General features: G+C 35.4%; 4 protein-coding genes and 1 long non-coding RNA gene across 12 annotated transcripts; 3 read left to right on the top strand and 2 right to left on the bottom strand.

Moving 5' to 3' along the window:
- The first annotated feature begins 727 nt into the window (after positions 1-727).
- On the top strand, positions 728-4,553 carry LOC128879040 (signal peptide peptidase-like 3). 6 transcript variants are annotated; one of them, XM_054127838.1, is made up of 7 exons: positions 728-779; positions 1,966-2,030; positions 2,094-2,242; positions 2,316-2,629; positions 2,710-3,053; positions 3,409-3,834; positions 3,913-4,553. In XM_054127838.1, exons 3-7 carry the CDS (start codon positions 2,214-2,216, stop codon positions 3,979-3,981), a joined length of 1,182 nt encoding a protein of 393 aa, XP_053983813.1. In that variant the 5' UTR covers positions 728-779; positions 1,966-2,030; positions 2,094-2,213; the 3' UTR covers positions 3,982-4,553. The 6 variants fall into 6 exon arrangements, with proteins under 6 accessions (XP_053983813.1, XP_053983810.1, XP_053983811.1 ...); XM_054127835.1 differs by lacking the exon at positions 728-779 and adding an exon at positions 1,087-1,347; XM_054127836.1 differs by lacking the exon at positions 728-779 and adding an exon at positions 1,087-1,347 and having other exon boundaries at positions 1,897-2,030.
- On the bottom strand, positions 3,704-9,826 carry LOC128879041 (calcium release-activated calcium channel protein 1-like). Of its 3 annotated transcripts, none has more exons than XM_054127840.1 (3): positions 8,883-9,826; positions 7,685-7,846; positions 3,704-3,840 (listed from the first exon to the last, which is right to left on the bottom strand). In XM_054127840.1, exons 1-3 carry the CDS (start codon positions 9,477-9,479, stop codon positions 3,811-3,813), a joined length of 789 nt encoding a protein of 262 aa, XP_053983815.1. In that variant the 5' UTR covers positions 9,480-9,826; the 3' UTR covers positions 3,704-3,810. The 3 variants fall into 3 exon arrangements, 2 of the variants coding, with proteins under 2 accessions (XP_053983815.1, XP_053983814.1); XR_008457551.1 differs by lacking the exon at positions 3,704-3,840 and adding an exon at positions 4,709-6,009 and having other exon boundaries at positions 6,097-7,846; XM_054127839.1 differs by lacking the exon at positions 3,704-3,840 and having other exon boundaries at positions 4,709-7,846.
- On the top strand, positions 7,912-9,962 carry LOC128879048 (uncharacterized). Its single transcript, XR_008457552.1, has 3 exons — positions 7,912-8,429; positions 8,931-9,111; positions 9,821-9,962. It is a non-coding gene; the product is annotated as an uncharacterized LOC128879048 (long non-coding RNA).
- A 3,133-nt stretch (positions 9,963-13,095) lies between these two features.
- LOC128879032 (integrator complex subunit 2) lies at positions 13,096-17,190 on the bottom strand. Its single transcript, XM_054127817.1, has 5 exons — positions 16,634-17,190; positions 14,449-16,538; positions 14,156-14,360; positions 13,773-14,079; positions 13,096-13,698 (listed from the first exon to the last, which is right to left on the bottom strand). Exons 1-5 carry the CDS (start codon positions 16,915-16,917, stop codon positions 13,246-13,248), a joined length of 3,339 nt encoding a protein of 1,112 aa, XP_053983792.1. The 5' UTR covers positions 16,918-17,190; the 3' UTR covers positions 13,096-13,245.
- A 418-nt stretch (positions 17,191-17,608) lies between these two features.
- On the top strand, positions 17,609-19,732 carry LOC128879039 (dolichyl-diphosphooligosaccharide--protein glycosyltransferase 48 kDa subunit). Its single transcript, XM_054127832.1, has 3 exons — positions 17,609-17,877; positions 18,128-18,754; positions 18,832-19,732. Exons 1-3 carry the CDS (start codon positions 17,745-17,747, stop codon positions 19,374-19,376), a joined length of 1,305 nt encoding a protein of 434 aa, XP_053983807.1. The 5' UTR covers positions 17,609-17,744; the 3' UTR covers positions 19,377-19,732.
- The last annotated feature ends 31 nt before the right edge of the window (positions 19,733-19,763 follow it).

The following is a 19,763-nucleotide window of genomic DNA, read 5'->3' as shown; positions in this document are numbered from 1 at the left end:
TGTGGTTAAATTGAATATGATTCCTAGAATCTTCGTCCTTAAATATAGAGTACGCTGCAAGACGACTATTTTTTTTATGAAGTCGGTATATCAGTTTAAAAAACCAAGCTCTATTGACTCTATTCTATTCGATCGGCAGTCTAAGAGAGAATGACAAACGAGAGCGTATAAGTTTTTTATTTGTATGCGCCACCACCACTGCGCGCGCACAAGGGAAGAAAGAAGCGATCGAGGGCGATTGTTCTTTTTTTTATCCTTAAATATCGTTTAATTTTATGTATTTTTATTCCATTTATTCGCATGCTTTTGTCTATTTGTTTATATTTACTTATTCTGCGAATAAGTAGGTATATTATCCCAAGTAATGGTGATTGAACAAAACGACCAAGTCGATAACGTTGTTATTCCCTATGACATTATCGACGAAGTGATCTAACATTATTCCCTATCTTTTTATAACCTCCTTGAGTTTTATAGCAAAAAATAATAAATAAATGTCATTTCTCTTAATTACCATGCAAAATAGGACGTGTCGCAATCAATGTAATCGATCCAAAATGAGCATTTATCCCCTTAGCTCCACGTGCATCTTTCGTAATTTAAATGACATGTGTCTTTCTTCCAATATTATATAAATAATATACCCATCAATTACATAACGAAACGCAGTTTCAAAACTGACTGTTGCGTGACTTAGAACGGGATTAATCATCTATACATATAAATAAATCTGTAAGGATAGTATTTTTTTGCTTTTTCCAAGCCAAGGTAATATTCAGGTAATATTCTCAAAATTGTTGCTTACCCATTTGTGTATTTTAATATTTGTTTCGGCATGACTGTACACAAATGTTATATGCAAGCTTTATATCAAACTTTGCAAAACAAAAAAGATATCCACTCACTTTAATTATCTCTATGTACAGAAACAGCGAGCAAAAAAGCTAGTCTCGAATAGATCCCCATTTCTAAAACGATCCCTACGAACAAAACATCATACGAAACGTTGATTTGCTAAAATAATTAGAACCGTTTAAACAATGTATCGAAATTGGCGAAAACGAACGAAACGGACGCTTACCGTCTCAGGTATCCGTATTAATTCGTAAAAGTTAATGCGTTTCGAACACCCAGTAGAGGAGCTCGACGCAGGTCTGCGCCTGTCAACCAGCAGTTGACCTGTGTATAGTTGACTGTGGTATTTGACCGATCGCGCGGTAATACATATTTCTCTCGCGTGTATTTTCCTCGTATCGCCTCGCTGATTCCTCGATATTACGCGGGCCGTGTTCGTGTACATGAGGTGATGAGAGAGCTTACGAAGGGCCCAGACTTCGGACCTCCCAGGTGAGACGCGTGGGATCACCAAAATATCGCGTCGAGACATAATCTGGGGTAAGGGAGTAGCAACCTCTTGGGGCCAGCGTTGGTCACGTGACCCCTCTGTTTACCAAAATGGTGAACGTCTATGTTTTACAAATGATTCCCGATTCTTTTCGAAATCTGCTCGTTCACCTGCGATAGTCTTGCTAAATGGAAACGGGGTTATGGTGGTCATACCGTTAACAGTAATATGTCGTAGGTGAACAGTACTAGCTGCTATCGTTACAGCTGAATCGGGTTCTGCTCAGTCACGAACGATTCCAGCGAAAGTTTGAAAGTGGTCGTACGAAAGTGTCTTCCGCGTATAATATCTCGGCAATTATTAATCGTGCGCGTGAATCGTTGCAACTTACCGTGAGCATTCCGATATGTGCACGCTCACGGTGCAATGACTACCACGTTAATTGCGCGATGCCTTAGAACCAATTAAACCCCTGGAACAGTGCTGTTTTTTTTTTTATCTTCCATTTCTAGACGTCAGAATCTTATTGTTTCATGTAATATCTCCAATAGCAATCATTGCTGCCTTGTTTTGTCTTGCTCGGTGTCAGCAACGTAACATTGCCACTTTATTTTCCAAAGGGGGTGACCGAAGTTCCGCAAGGCCTAATTTCATTGCTGACAATGTTGAATGCACGGCATTACAGGTATGGTTTACATGCCATGCATAAGATTTCTGGTTGACTAATGCTTGATTATCGTTCTTGCAGCGATTACAGATGATCTCTGATGTAGGTTAGTGCGATCAAGGAGCACTTTCAAATAGGACATCTAAATGTCAGAAGGTGTCCTAGCGTAGCGTTTCATGCTTTGGCCAGGCATTTTTAAAAATGGCCACGTATCAAGTTGACTACCAGTGGTTAGTCTTTGTTTACTATGTAGATAAACACATGGATTATAAATACATTTCCCTTAATTAATTTTGATTTTAGGGCTTATACCATAATGGATTCATCTAGGATATCCACTTTCCTAATATCGATTTTATTGATAGTCTATGGCAGTTTCCGATCTCTAAATATGGAACAGGAAGCTAGAGAAAGGGAGAAAGAAAAAGAACGTAGTAATTTATTGACTGGAATATTGAGTAACAGTAGCACAGCAACTGCGGATGGTGCTAATGGAAGAGTTCAAACCCTAAATACAATGCATGCTCTCTGTCTACCTCTCGGTGCTTCCATTTCTCTGCTTGTCATGTTTTTCTTTTTTGACAGTATGCAGATGCTCGTGGCGATTTGTACAGCTAGTAAGTTATACAGAATATTCATCATTTTAACAATTAGTAACCAAATTATAACCAATACTAAATGAATTTTTTATTTACAGTTGTAGCTACCGTTGCATTGGCATTTCTTCTATTGCCTATGTGTCAGTACATCATTAGACCATGCTCAGATGGTAATAAGATATCCTTCGGTGTTTGTGGAAGGTTTACAGGTGCAGAGTTGCTTTCATTTTCTCTGAGCGTCAGTATAGTATGCATCTGGGTGTTAACCGGGCATTGGCTGCTCATGGATGCAATGGGTATGGGACTTTGTGTGGCATTCATTGCATTCATAAGATTACCTAGTCTGAAGGTATCCACAATACTGCTAACTGGGCTACTGATTTACGATGTCTTCTGGGTTTTCTTTTCATCCTATATATTCAGCACAAATGTAATGGTTAAGGTGAGTTTCAAACAATATTATTTTTGTGGAACGTCGATTATCCGAACGATCATTAGGATATTGCAGTAAGCCTTGTCATCAATGCAACAATCATCCCTGTAAGAGTATAAAATTAGCGAAAAACGATAAATCAGAGACCAGACAATGCAGAAATAGACATTGCAAAAACAAAGTGTTAGTGTGCCAAAATACGTTGGTTATTGCATTCAAATGGGCGAAAACTCAAAAGGAGATATGTTGCAACTTCTGTTTTCTAGTCCAATTTTTGGTATCAGGATTTATCCTCTTATTCGGATAATCGATATTCACCATGAGCAGTACTATAATTGATTGTCAACATTTTGTTTGTTAACAGGTAGCAACTAGACCAGCGGATAATCCAGTAAATCTTGTGGCTAGAAGATTGCACTTAGGTGGTGTAGCAAGAGAAGCACCAAAACTTCCTCTGCCTGGAAAATTAGTTTTTCCATCGATGCATCAAGCGGGGCATTTTTCAATGCTAGGACTCGGCGATGTTGTGATGCCTGGTCTCTTACTTTGTTTCGTCTTACGATACGATGCATATAAGAAAACGCAACTATTACCTGGTGGTTGTGAAACGGGAGTTCCACCACCGCGCCACATTAATCGCATTAGTTATTTTCATTGTTCCCTGATCGGTTATTTTCTTGGTTTACTTACTGCTACTGTAAGCTCTGAGGTGTTCAAAGCTGCGCAGCCTGCCTTATTGTACCTTGTGCCCTTCACCTTATTGCCGCTACTTACGATGGCGTATTTGAAGGTACTTCTGAAACAATAGGCTTTACTTTTATTGTACTTTTGTGTATGTGTGTTAACTTGCTTAAATACTTTGTTTCAGGGGGATTTACGTCGGATGTGGAGTGAACCATTCATATCTCAACAACCTTCTAAGCACATGGAAGTTTGACAAGAGTCATGAGTTTGTGTATATTACACGTTAAGGAAGGAAAACTGTTTGTATGAATCCTGTTGTCACTTATCATCATGCCCTTATTTTTATGAATGTCATTTAATGTAAGTAATTTTTTTCTATACGCGATACGCATCTTTTAATGCCACGATGCAAATTGCAGTTACGCATTTAAAAAGTAATGCGTGTAATTTGCAGTGTAACTAAAGGTGTAACATATTAAGAAATTGATTTAATGTAATATTAGGAATGCAACATTAGCAGTGTAAAAGTCTCTTTTCTAAATTGGAAGACGAAACAGTTTTCTAAAATCGTATTTAGAATATTAATCGCTGCAAATACATTGTTGGTATTTTTTTCGTGACATAAATTTAATGTTGAGTAAACAAACGGACTATATATAGTAGGCAAAATAAACGATATCGATTATTGTCTTGCAATTTAGTAATTATACTTAAATGTGTTGTGAGTTTCACTTAAAAAATGACATTTTTTTTTAGTTTTACAACGAGATTATCATACAAATTTTCAATGATTTAAATGCATTGTCCTCTCTCTTTTTTTTTTTACATTGAACTAATAACGTGTTTACATATTAATTATTTCGCTCTAACTTCGTTATAAATGTGTGTGATACTCTGTGCAGAAAGTTTTTTTTTTTTTAATTTATTGTTCAATGGATATCAGAATAATTGTATGTAATATGTAGTTATGAATAGAGTAATTTGATAATTATTCGAGGATTTCCACGAAGATCTAGTGAATGTATGTGTGTAGGTTGTGACTTTCTTTTACTTGGGGCTAGCATCGAACAAAGCATCGTTTATGCAAACTTGTATATAAATTTTCGTTTTTATAAATGTAAGAGTTAAAATTTACAGTTTGTTATTAGGATTAACAAGCAAGCATTTCAACTTGCCAAACGTCTTGCTGAATTTGTATAGCACGACCGAAAAATTGAGAACAGTTTTAAGACGGATAAAAGTGGAAGTTATAGATTCTTATTATTAAAAATGAATTGCATATTTACGTCTCGATTTTCAAGAACTGTCACGTGATAAGAAAGATTTTATTATTGCGAAATAGAGTTTTTTAACTAAGCTCTTGCTATGGATAGGCACCAGAAAGACTTTATATGTTTATTTAAAAACAAGACTGAAAATAATATTGTACGAAAGCCAATTTATTACGAGGTCTTACAAAAATAACCTTTCCTTTTTGTTTAACTTTTGTTGTATCACTTTATAGTACTATAGATTGATATAATACGAGATAACGCATTATATAATACTATATAATACAATGTGACATGATTGGAATAATGATTACTTTCATAATATTTATACAATTTACATTGGATTATGTGTGAATTAGATACAGAAATGGGTTAGGTATTTACGTTTTGCTTTTGTAATACTTTATCCATCGCGTTCGAAAAATAATGAGTAAATTATATATGCATCCGAATCTTAGTCTGTGAATATATTTTATGGATAAGAATATTTTAAGAATACTAGTAACATTTTTTAATGTAATCTGTTTTGCACTTAGGAAAGTAAATGGTATTAGAAGCGATAAATTATTGGGTACAGTCATACGGTATCAATTTAAACTAATATAACTTGTACACTTGTATATTGACTTAGAAAGTGAAATCTAATCCATAGTATGGGAGAAAAAATATTATAGTTGTAATCTTGTTCGTTAGTGAAATTTTAACGACCCGTTTGTCTTAAACATTTCAGCCTTATTTTGTAATACCGATTGATCGATGTTAAATGGTATTATACAAAAACTAATTGCGTTAATCCATTTTAAAAATTTATTTATACATAAATATTTTTTTACTTACGTTAACGCAATTAAAGTAATTTAAACGATTTATACGGGATATAAATACCTTATATATAAAGTACTCTTTTTGATACAGTCTAATTAGTTTTTGTATAAAACTGTAATTCTTCCCATACTTCATTAATTTACCTGTCCATAGCACAAGCAGTTTGTTCTTATTCATTATGCGCCCTATGGAAGACATTTTTTACGAGTAAAACAAATATCTATTTCACTTATAAGATAAGGACACAAGTGATAAAAATATATTTTACTTACTTCCGTTACAAAAACAGAAACGAAGACTTTTAATCATCCTCAAAGCGGGTGAATCTAATTGCGTTTCATTAGATGTCGGAAAGTTTAAGACTCATTTTATGGTTCATTGTAATCATTCACTTGTTTTCAAACGAACTAACGTACATTACCATAAAGAGTTCATTCTTCTGTATTGTACGTTTTAATTTGTTTTCCTTCCAATGTACATACTATTAACTCTATACGTTAATTTTCCATATTGACGATTTCGCGCCAAATCCTGTAATTGACTATTCCAATCATTGTATAAAACGACAAATCAATTTTGTAAATTTAAATTAAGTCGAACATTTTAATTAAAACAAGTACGCGATTAGAGGTGTTGTGCAATATAAGATACTTTTCACTGTTTCTTATTATTACAGGCGAGTCTGTGAAACACTTTTTGTAGAAAAACATTTGTATTATGTCCTTGCTTTAATTACAATTCTTCCTTTGATTCATATCATTTTTTTTTTTGTACAAACAGAATTTAAAGCATATTAATGTAGAAAATATCAATTATAAGATCATAACTTAGTTTATGGTGAAAATGAAAGGTGGATAAAAATGATATATTTTCCCTTTTATAGCTTAAGTAACGAGCCGCACTTTGATTAATGAGAGTCTTCAAGTCTGAAAAAAATAATTTATTTGACTAGGATAACAAGTTCTGGAACGAAAGCATGTACATAAACTGAATACTCAACTGTCCTTCAGTTTTCCCACAAACTAAGTGACAAAATAAAAATCTATACATTAGCGATTTAACGTACGATAAAGGCGAAGCAAACAAGAAACACATTTAAAGAAGAATTGAGAATTAAGTCGTAAATAGAACCTAATTAAATGCTAAATAATATAGCTAATATACTAAGAGCACTTTGCTTGTACTGTTGCAATTCTTGACTTGCATGTGTACAGCTATGTACATTTTTATATATAATAAAACACGATCATTTTCGCGTGATCGTGTAAAAAAAAAAAAAGTAAAGTTATCGAATAAACTTATATGTGTTCTTTTTCTATCACTGTTATGTACATAGTTTGTTTTAAGTACAGTATTTAATTTCTAACGATTACAATACTATATTACAGAATATGAGTAACAATTTACAGTCTGGTACGTATTTTAGGAAACAACAATATTCGATCAGCAGCTGATACATATGCGCTCGTGTAACGCGAAAAATGGCAATTATTTTTTACAGTATCAGATGTTATTGTATCAAGCCTGTAATTATACACTGCTTTGGGCCATCGTCACGTTATCTAAATTCCTTTTTATACTCTCTAATTCGTTCATATCAGAGACAGAGGATTCACACTTATAAACTACCAGCGAATGATAGAAGTGAACGGCAAAAGCTATGAAGACTATGAGGACTGGAATCACTATGATGGTACTGGCAGTCGCGGCTGTAAAAGAGTAATCCCAGAATTTTACCCAGCACAGTATAGCTACCTCCACTAAAAAAAGAAACAGTCCTAGCACCGTGGAAAATGCCCAAGCTAATTCTATAAAGCCACGCATCCTCTCATGCGGAGATTCCGTTACGAGCCGTGATACCTGAAGTTTACTGATGGCTTCAATATTAGGCAATAAATACGTGCTTATCATTAAAGCAAAGATGTGTACTGATACTAGGACGGTCGTGCAAACAGCGAACATCACAAACAGCCATTCTGGTACTGCAGTTGGTTCGTTTATTTGTAGTTCTACCATAGCCACCTGAAAGTTAAGAATAAGAAAAAGATAAAAAGTGTAAAACGGTAATGCCCAAGATAAAGGCAAGTATTTCCTAGAACTTTTGTACTTTAGCTTGCAGTCGTACGTATGCGCATCATTACCAACGCGATACATGTTCTTGTCAAGTGCATGTTCATTTGGCGAATTGTGCTTCGTAATTCAAGCGCCATTGATCAGATATTCGAAAATGAATTGCGTTAGCGTCAGCCAACCAAGATATATTCTCAAAGAAAGTGATATTTGTCTTATATAATCATAGATGAGGTTGAAGATTATGCGGAATTGTCGTCCGCGTTCATTTAATGATTTTCAGGAAACGTTGTGTAATCCCCCGCGGATTTTCTGATCGTACAACCACACATTTTCTCGGAACATAAATTCGCTAAAGAATTTCCAACGGCAAGTACATCGAATTTATGCCATCATACATTTTTCATTACGAAGACACTTAACGTATCGATGAATCTTTTTACTTGAATCTTTTCAGTATTCTGTGGTTACGCATCATGGATTAGATCACATACGTATTGTGAAGGAAGACATTGATTTTTAGCGACCCATCAGCGTAATAAATCATATATTTTAAAGTTTCAATTGAAAAGCTAACATTGACAATATTTTTTAATATTACAAACGTCTAATCCAGGAATGGTGAACCTGCGGCCTTCGAATCGATATTTGATCGATTGCGTATCTCTATGTTTATGAATTGTACATTCGCAAGCGGTGTGTTATTATAGTCAATTAAGATTAGAAAATAGTTATTTGTAAAGCACAGTGTCGATATATCTATCTTCTATAGTCGGCGTGTTCTCCATTTCCTTGTTTTGAAAAAAAGAAAAACGTAGACTACAAAATTGTTCTCCCGTTTATGGGTTCCTAAAAAGATATTAATTTATATTTAGTAAAGTACTTATAGAGTCGAAGGAATTTCAATGCCAAAAGGTTCGCCACCACTGATTAGCCGTCATGGTCACATGTACGTTTACAAAAGGAAGTAAATTTAGTAAATACTTGCCATAGCAAATCCACTTAACAGTTCTGATGTTGTTGCGGTTGCTTTCAGCTTTGCGCGGCTCATGTGAAGCCTCCTCCACGAGAGACCTTCAGGACCGTCTTGCTCCTCCGTGTGATGGGAAGATGGTGTCTGTGGTACCTGCGATCCTGCGCACGTACAGCAACATGTGACCGGCGTGTTGCTTCCCAACATATGACTGTTCGAATAAGGACTCGAAAACGGAAGGCTCGTAAGTCTCATGTCTAAGGCCACATGACGACTGTGCCTGCTTCTAGGCGACAGGACTAATTCGCTCTGAGACGGCGTTAACGTGTTTTTGACGTTGTAGTACGCGTAACTGGAGTCGTTTATCTGTGGCTGTTTTCCCAGATAAGCGATGGATGTTGGTCTTATTCTCTGTGTACCGTGAGACAATTGTGCAAAATCAATCTGGGTATATTTATTCGACTTTCCTGCTATCTCCTCGGTACTCCTATGCGTGGAGCTGGTATTACTTCTTCCGTACTTCTCGCTCGTCGCTTTTTCATTGTAATTGTCAACATTGTTCCTATTTGTAACATCCTTTTCAATGAACGATCCGAGATTATTGTTCGGCATCGTCGGCGCCTCTATTGTTTCCTGCTCCTTTCAAATACCAGTGCCACCGGAACACCGACGCCTGTTGCCGGGTCTCACCCTACGTCATCGATGCTCCTGCTGCAAGAAGAGTCAAAGAATCGTGCCACGGTTTTTACGAACGTTCATTGTTAACATTGCATCCCTTTTCAACTGAATCACTGCAGCCATATGTCTACACAATCACAACTGCGATTATCGGTACTGTTAAGTTAAGCCACTGCGTTCCATGTCTTCCATTCACTTCGAAACTGTGTTATGATCTTTATGTAAAACATGAAGTGTATTTATTTGGGATTTAATATCTGCATTATATTCTACAGGCACAACGACACTGAACGTTGGAGCTGATCTGATGACGGAGCGCATTTCTCAGGGCACGCTGTTTAGAGCCACTAAACTACTCGCGGAATGGTGCACGTTTCATGCAAGTGTCCCGGACGGGAACGAGTATCTGCAAGTCTCAGTGGTAGAACACTGACCGAAGGCTGGCATCGTATCGCCGCGAAACATACATGACGTACCCGTCTGAATCATAACAATAGTATTAATTGCCTCAAAGCCATATCGGCTACATAATAACTGACTGTGTGGTCTCAATGTTCGTGTGCGGTACCGCTCCGTTGTGTGCACGCCTATTCTCTCTCACGCGTTTACTGGAAGACGCGACCGCGGACAATGACGCTTCTTTTCTGGCCTTTGGAGGCAGATAAGGTAATCGCCGTAGAACGATCTCGCCAAGTATCCAGACGCCGCTCCCAGGAATGCAATTTATTCGTGATTAAAGGGAAACCCCTGTCAATTCATTCTCGCTTTGGCTATTTTCTATGTTTGTTCTTGCCGTAACGACGTTTAACTTGTCGCGCTTGTTGATTTACGAAACGATGGACTGAGAAATGTAAATTATTTCGTCGTTCCAGTATCCTTGAAGTAGTTTACTTAGAAAGTCTTGGAACCATAATCAGTTTGACAAAGCAACAGCACGGTTATTTTACTATATTTAAAAAACCATCTTTAGGACCTTGTATTCCTTCTGACAGAAACATGGAGTTTCCGAAAGTTTCTTTGTGCTGCTCCTAAAATAAAGTATATGGTATCAACGATTAAGTCAATCTAATTATTATCATGGTGCATGTGAACCGTTCGTGGCTTCGTGGGTGAAATACTTTGAAACGATTAGAATTCGCATCGTGTAACTCTGATTAAAAGTGCAACTACGTAAGATTGGCATATTTATGATTAATAAATGTTGAACTTGAACGCGGTCAAGTTCACGTTCGAAACGTATCTCGAGCTCGTAAATTGTATCTTCGGAATCGGACAAATAGAACGTGCGCTTACGCGTTTACAAATGACATGAGCGGTTTCTTCACGTGTCCGTATGCAAATAAGTGGCTCGCGGTGCGCGTGGTAGAGGAACATTGAAATACTGGGGAATCGCCGTCGGAAAACCCGCTATCGTTCGTAACCGCATGACAGGGAAGGAGCGACAGCGTTATTTATGAAAGACCAACCATTCTGACGGTCGTAATAGCGTCACTTCGAAGTCGCATCATCGCAGAGGTGGCGAACCTTCTCTGACCATATGGCAAAACTTATTTTTTTTTATCAGCCACGTGCCACGTGCTACAGTATTTAAAAACTATAATTATTAAATGTTACATGAGAAAATAATTTCTGCTAATTGTTTGCTAAAACGTTAATTTGTAATTGGGTAAAGTTAAATAAAACGTTACTGATTGTTTTCTCATATAACATTAAATATTATTTTAAATAATTGGTCTAGTATGCAAGAGCAAAAACAGGCAAAAATAAGTAATATTTAATTAATGATGTGTTCGTCTCCACAGCATGTAAATTTAATATTGTTCTTTGAATAAATTGATTTTACTTTAGGAAAATTAAACGTCGAGAATTATTGTAAAAACAACTTTAAACGATGGTTACGTCAATTGTCATTCCAAGACTATCTTTTGTGTGTCCAGTTATGTAAAGAGCATTTAACATGGTCTACAAGTCACAGAATACGTGTTCCATATTTTCAGTTTTATTACTTGTTGACGGTAGAGCTAGAGAAAATTATTTCCCTAAACCAAATGAAGATTACTGAGATATAATAATAATTTATTAATTGTAAATTCTATATGCTTTTATTGAATTATTGATCATTAATATTGCATTATCTAAGGTGGTCAGTGGCTGAAAGATTAATTTACATTTAGTTTAAAACATTTTGATGCTTTTAAACATGAAACAAATTTTATTTATAATTCGACAGCGCATCAACATAATCGTCTCGCGTGCCGTTAGTTCCCTTTCCTCTCTCAACGTTATCACATTCGAGATGTAAGTACAACCAAACCAGCAGCAGATATAGACCAAACAAGTCCTAAAATTTTCAATGCTAAAACTTATAAACTTGAACAAGGTGGATTTATGAAGGGTACAAAAAAATTGAGAGATAAAATATATCCTACATATCTAGATCCTGCTGCGCTTGCATGCATCGCTACTGCACTTGTTGCACGCCTTTTATCCGTCAAAAGCCTTTCATATTAAACACCCGCTTCGCATGTTTAAAAATACACCGTCTGTGAACGCATTCGTCTATCTTTGTCTATATTCTGCAGTAGGCTAACAACGAGGCAGGATGAGCTCCAAGGAGCCGTGCGAATGTGTGTCATCGAGGATTTACAGGAAAAGTTTCATTTAGCCGCGGCTCATTTGCATATGTAATTGTACAGACAATTTAGTAGGAACTATGTATACATGATAACGTCGCAGAACCGACAGAAACGTTTTCACCTCCTTCGAAAATTGATCGCTACTTATTCTTAATAATAGTCGAATATCTCTAGTTACCTTAATGCAGCTGTGTCGTAGAGAACTAAGAAGCTTAAACTGATACTGATAAAAGGAAGATAATGACAGAGAAAGGTTTCCTTTTCTCCTTTCACAACTAAACAGGTTTTAAGCTAGTGTTGAATAGGGACGTCTAGATAGCAGTGAAGAACTTATAACTCTTACTTTATCTAATTTAGTAAACATTTCTAGTACTCGAGTTGAACAGTTACAAACATATTTAATATAAAATTGACACAGCTATGGGAAGAGCATAGCTTGAGCCTGTAACAATGCAACGTTCTGCTTGTTTACAGTTTTGCTCGGCGGGTTGCATTTTCGAGTATGCTGGTTTTATTTTCGTATTTCTTGTAGTACTAATACTTTAGTAATACAACTGTAACACTAAGACTTTTGTCGTTTTAAGTTTTTCATAAAATTAAAATGAAAATAGTATTATTTCTACAAGTTTGTAGTGAAAATAGTTCTCATGGTTTCTATAAGATGGCCCCGCTAAATAAAGGGTCGATAATTATTGCTGCATTTAAAATAATCTAACATAGTGTCATAAAGTAAAGAATCGTATTAATAATGTATTTATGAAAAATAAAGAATAATTGATTAATAGATGTCAGTGACTCCATCTTATAGAAATCATGGGAACGATTTTCACTACAAAATTGGACATTTTACCACCGATATTTTTAATGAATTCTTTATTTTTCATTAACATTAAAAAAGCATTTCCAAAGCTATGTTTATGTGATTGTTTATTAGTATTACAATTAGTAGAATATAGTCCTAAAGTTCAGTTCTTTGTCGTATACCGATAACCGGTGTTCAAATGTAATAAAATTTAATAAAACATTAACGCCATAATTAACACATGGCATATATAAGGTTACTTTCAGTATACTTGTGATTGTAATATTGCTTTTTGTAACAACATACAAAATGTTTCAGTAACTTCTTGACATAAAGTATCTGCAGATTTATCTCCTAATGCTGCTTGAGCGGAATTAACTCTGCCAAGCTGTAACAGTAAGCCAGTAGTGTCTTCGGCTAATGGTGGAAAAGCTAAACATATACGTGTTAAAGCTGGTAATACAGGCATGAATAAAATAACACGATCTTTAGCGGACAATACTCCTAAAAGTGTTACAAGAGTATTAATTGCTAAACGTGAAACGCTTAGAGCCTTTGGTAGAGCGTATTGAATTGCTAGGTGTGATGCTAAATCCACGGCAAATATTTGTTTTTCTGGTTCCGGTTGAGATAATAATTCAGGAATCCAGTCAAGGCAAATATGCATAGATGGAATACCAGTTACAGTAATGGGTAACAATTCTCTTGGATATCCCTGTATATATAGATAATAGTTGTTATAGAATATTTGTATAAATTATTTATAATCGTGAATTGTAAATAACATACTTGAAAATGAACCAATTTAGCCAAAGACGGATCTGCTATAAACACTTGATGCAAATACGAACAAATAATACTTTGAATCTCTCTTAGCGACCACATTTGTCCAGGAGTTTCTCTATCTTCTTCCGTTTCTAAGCATGCTTCTAATAATATTTGCACGGCTGCACTTTCTTGACCTGCCACTAAAGCTGTTCTTAAATCTTCTCTTTCCGTTTCACTCGATAGCTGACCAGTTTTTTCGGTCAATGGTTTATCTTGTACATGCCTAGATAACTGTGATCGGGAAGCCGCTAATGCAGCTTGCAAAATTCTGAAAGTATTTGTCACAAAATGATAATTGATAAAAATTAAATTTATTAAAACGTTTCAAGTTTTTAAAACTTTACCTTAAAATAATGGATAAAATTGGAGCGCATCTAAAAACTCTCGTATCGCATCGTAAAACTTGTAATGGATCTAACACAATGTTTTCTTGCGTTAAAAAAACATTCTTTACAATGGAATTCTCTATTAATAGCGAATTTATAGACAAAACCCATAAACACCTCGGTAACACCGTATTTAACCTGAGCCATACTTGTTTGTATAATTCTAAAAGAGTAAATTAACGTTTAATATTTCATATTTTAAAGAATTTTTTTTAATATTAATATACTCTCTAAAAAGAGTAAAATATTACCTTGAATATATCTAGGAACTCTTAAGTTTAAAGTTGCCTTAAAATAGTAAATTATAACTTCTGCATGAGGCCATATATCGGTTGGTTTCATTGACATTAATTGTCTTAAAAGCCTTCCTGTTCTTGAAGGACATGTTTGGATATGTGAAAATGTTTCGATGATCATGATATCGGTAATTTTTACGTTCTCATAGTTTGTAATTGTAGAGTCTATGTTAATCATCTCATTGTCAAGCCAATCATCTACTAGCGAAAGATGAGGAAAATGAGTTGCCAGTAGTCTAAGAAGAGGAGAAAACAAGCCAGCATAGTTCATTTGATCTCTTTGAACCAACTGAAGTAGATATTTTATTGGTAACTCCGACAGAAATTCAGTTGAATAGGATTTAACTTTTCTATCCTGTGATATAAATGTGTGCATGTTGGCTAATCTGACATCCTCATACAATAGCAAATAATACAGTAGCAATAATTGCGACGTAAGAGAAGGTTTTGGAATATCTATATCTGTATTATCTATTTCGCATTGAGGTACATTAATAGTACTTTTTTTAAAGTCAAAGTTTGCCCCAAAAACACTATTTTGAAATACTCTTCTAATTTCTCCTTCCATAATTGGCTTGTTTGTGTGTTCTGATGTTTTATTATTTAATACTAAAATCGAATTGACGTATACTTCAACTAAAGCAGGAAGAACTGGATGTAATGGTGGCACACTATTACAAATCTGTCTGTAAATCCAATTTTTTATCGGTACTCGATGCTTTGCAAATGCTCGCGATTTTAATAACTGATGAATACAATGAACAGGTAAAAATCCTGGAATGTTTGCATTTAAATTAGCTGTTACTGGCACCTTTACAGCGTGAGAAGTAACAACTTGCTCTGTAAATATCTCCTGCATAAATATTTGCTTCATTCTAGTTAGATTGTTTGGTCGTATCGGTATTTTCATCCCTAAAGTTGCACATACAAGTTCACAGATAGCTGATAGTTGATTACTGTGAAAATGTATAGCCATTAAAAGTAACATTTCTCCAAAACTGGCCGTCACGCCGCTAGCGCTTTCAAAGTAAGCTTCCTCACGGACAAGCCATTGCACCCATTCTATGCTACGTTTTTCAAGATTGTGATGCCCTATCAATGATGAACACGCGATAAGCATACAAAGACCTAAAGAAACAAATCTTACACCAGCTGGTGATGGAGGAGGATGAGATGTCAACAACTGAACAATCATTGCTACTTCGTCATCTTGAAATTTAATACCTCCAATACCTCTCAATGCACAATAAAGTCGCAATAATGCACTGGCTTGAACTACTTGACTCTCTGCTAATTGACCTGCATTTTGGGAAGTAATTCTTTGCAGCCTTTTGAGTAGTTCTTCTCTTAAAGATTGTAATGCAGTATGTGATTCCCATTTGCGTTTCTGACCATTTCTAATAAACATTGCAATCCATGTTCTTACTTGTTGATCACTACCAAGCAGTAATCCTGATACAAACGCAACAATATCACTTTCTGATAAAGCATTATCTATACTATCATGTTCCAAACTTAATGTAATTGCTAAAGCAGGCATTCTACAAAGCTCCACACACTTGGCTCTTACTGCCAATGCTTGACTCGGATTCATCTGACACAACATAGTCAAAGCCATTGTTCTAATCCTGCCCAATGTCGATTCTTCTTGTTTTTCTCCATTGGCAATTAAATGAGCACATACTTCATTAAAACTATCAGGAATATTTGCAACTATCCAGCAGATTATTTCTGGACCATGTTTAACATGTAATAATGTTTCAGTAATATCTAATATTGATAACAATGTTGGTAATTCAGCAAGGGCAATGCAAATCACATAACTGATCTCTTCCATGTATACTGCATTATCAAATAGATCAGATTGTTTGATTTGGAATTCCTGATTCTTCTGCTGCTCTTGTACTTGACAGGCAATGTATAACAATTCGCTTAAAACTAGCCTTATTCTTCTAGTAGACTCACTGCGTTCAAATTCCAAAGCGAGACCACTCTGCAATGACTGAGCAAGGACACTATCGCGTTGTAAACTACCTAATTTTTGCCTAAAAATGTTGATTACGTATAAAATTTTTAATGCTTTTGGAATATCTATATTTGCATTATATATACGTAGTATATATAAGTACAGAACACTAACCTCAATTGTTGCTCTTTTCGAACATCAGTCTCCAATGCATGAAAATCAATCGAAAGCAACGCAATTATCGAGTTCACCGACTCAATTCCTGACAAAATTGTCAAAACTTGCTTTCTTTCTTCTACACAATCTTTCGTTATATCTAAAGGAGAGATCAGACTCATCCTAACCAAACATGGTAAAATTGGTCGAATTTCTTTATGAGAACAAAGTGACAATTCTTGTATGTCTACATTTTGTATTGCGGTAAAAATCCGCGGTGTTACAGACATATTAGTCTGCATTGCTGTCAATTATTATTTACCACTGTTCCAAATTCTTTAAATACAAGGTGATGTAAACAAACATCATATGACTGCAATCGTTCTCGTTTACAAGTAAATGAATGTATCAGAAAGTATGAGAACTTAGAATTAGTCTAAAGTATATATAATGAGACATAATGAGAAAGTTGTTATACAAATTGTTTACACTATTTATATAAATAAAAAGTCGATAAAAATGAAATCTAAATGGTTGTTCCCAAAAATGTTGTGATAATAGTACTGATACAATATTCTTTGCTTTATAGCACTACGATATATTAGTTAATATGTCAAATGTATCATTTTTATTATAAATAATTATTCAATTTTGTTATAATTATTAACCCGGTTAGTGGCGCCATCGGTGTAAAAATGCCCAAGTTTGTAGTGAAAATAGTTCCAACCTTTACAGTAAGATAGCGCCACTGATATCTTTTAATTAAATATTCTTTACTTTTCATAAATGAATAATTAAATCCATTCTTTGTTTTATGACATTACAATCTTGCTTTGATTAGTATTATTAACGTTGTCTTTCAACGTAGTGTTCGATTTACAATAAGCTCCCTATACATGTAAATTCACAATTGAGACCTAAATAAAATAGAGTTTCGCCTCTGTGTGTATTCTGTGATTTCGTTCTCGCGGTTCACTCGAAGAACATCGAAGAACGTGTCACTTCCGATACGAGGGGGAGATTTCCGTTTGATTACGTGTGTATATGAAGACTCTACTCATAGGCCGATAGAACTCACCGGTTTGTCTCGTGGCAAGTGGTGGCAAGTGGCCATTACGTATGGTGCATAATGAGATTGATAGATAAATTCCTCTGTCTATTCGCGATACTCGGCATCGCGAATGCTGCTGGCCCTACGCTCGTTTTACTTGATAATTTGGCTATTAGAGAAACACATTTCATCTTTTTTAAGACATTGCAAGGTACGTAAACATCCGGCTACTTTCAGAGAAATATCTGTCAATAATTATTTACTGACAATATCTTTATACGTCTTCTTTTTTTTAAAGCTATAACAACACTGTATTTATGTTATTATATTAGGCGATTGTTACGTGTATAATTTTATTGAAAGTTGTAGAAAGTACAGCAAAGGAAGGTTAAGTTCCTAGAAATTTTATCCCCTGATTATAAGTTCCACATTATTAATATATACCTTCTATTCTGTTATAGATAATGGATATACGTTAACATTTAAATTAGCAGATGATGCTAATTTATCACTCTCCAAGTATGGGGAATACTTATACAAACATTTAATAATATTTGCACCATCTGTGGAAGAATTTGGTGGAGCATTAAGTGTTGAGGCAATAACTGATTTCATAGATGGTGGTGGAAATGTTCTGGTAGCTGGTTCTTCCCAGTCTGGAGATGCACTGCATGAACTAGCATCCGAGTGTGGTTTTGAAATTGATGAAGAGGGTTCCACAGTCATAGATCATTTAAATTATGATGTTACTGATAATGGATATCATACCAAAATAGTTGCAGATCCATCCAACTTGATAGATGCTCCTGTCATTGTTGGAAATAAAAATGTACCACCTTTACTTTACCAAGGAACTGGACTTATTGCTGATACAGACAATCCTTTAATTTTGCGTCTATTAACAGCATCCAGTTCAGCATATTCATACAATCCAAATAACCCTATAAAGGATTATCCTCATGCAGTCGGCAAGAATACATTACTAATCGCAGCTCTCCAAGCCAGAAACAATGCAAGAGTTGTGTTCTCAGGTTCATTATACTTCTTCAGTGATGAAGCTTTCACTAGTTCCATTCAGAAAGGTCAAGGTGAGAACGATTTCGGAATATGTATTCTTAAAATTGCAGTAATGTTACAATAATTATATATTTAATAAATAATCCAGGTGGCCAGAAATACGAAAAATCTGGAAATGAGATAGTAGCGACGAAGATCGCGCAGTGGGTCTTCAAAGAAAATGGCGTGATACGCGTCTCTTCCGTTCATCATCACAAAGTCGGAGAAACCGAACCGCCTGCAGCTTACACGATAATGGACGACGTCGTCTATTCTATCGAAGTTCAGAAACTGTCGGGCGACAAATGGGTTCCTTACGAGACGAACGATCTGCAATTGGAATTCGTTCGAATCGATCCGTTCGTTCGCATGACGATGAAACCAGTAGGAAACGGTCGCTACGAGGCACGATTCAAAATCCCCGATGTCTACGGAGTTTATCAATTTAAAGTGGATTATACTCGCATCGGTTTGACCCATTTGTATAGTACAACGCAAGTGTCGGTCCGTCCCTTGCAACACACACAATACGAACGTTTTATACCAAGTGCATTCCCTTACTACATAAGCGCATTTTCGATGATGGGCGGCGTATTTTTATTTTCACTTGTGTTCTTGCATTACAAGGAGGACACGAAACCAAAGTCTGAATAAATTCTGTCGTGATCACAATGTTTACAGATACTTTACAATGGGATACACATAGTACAGTTTGTCATTTTCATATCGCGTAGACATCGAGGAGAAGGAGAAAGTGCTTAATTAACAAAGTAGCAGGTATTTACGATGTATAGATGCGAGTGTAATAAGATGATTATATTTATTTAACGAAACGCTGGAAATCGGAGGGTACATCTTGTTTGAATCCGGAAAGCGTGAACATCGCTTGAAATCTATCTACACATAAACTATCAGAATTTTTTTCTGTACAATGTTAGGTATCTTTAACGAATGTTTTTATAATTGAAATAATAAACGAAACAAAGAAATATAAATAAGTGTACTGGTAATCTAAGTATCTTCACAGTTATTCGGAATACC

This window comes from Hylaeus volcanicus, chromosome 6 (assembly GCF_026283585.1).
Source record: "Hylaeus volcanicus isolate JK05 chromosome 6, UHH_iyHylVolc1.0_haploid, whole genome shotgun sequence".
Taxonomy (NCBI): Eukaryota; Metazoa; Arthropoda; class Insecta; order Hymenoptera; family Colletidae; genus Hylaeus; species Hylaeus volcanicus.
This window is presented reverse-complemented; position numbering and strand designations above follow the sequence as displayed.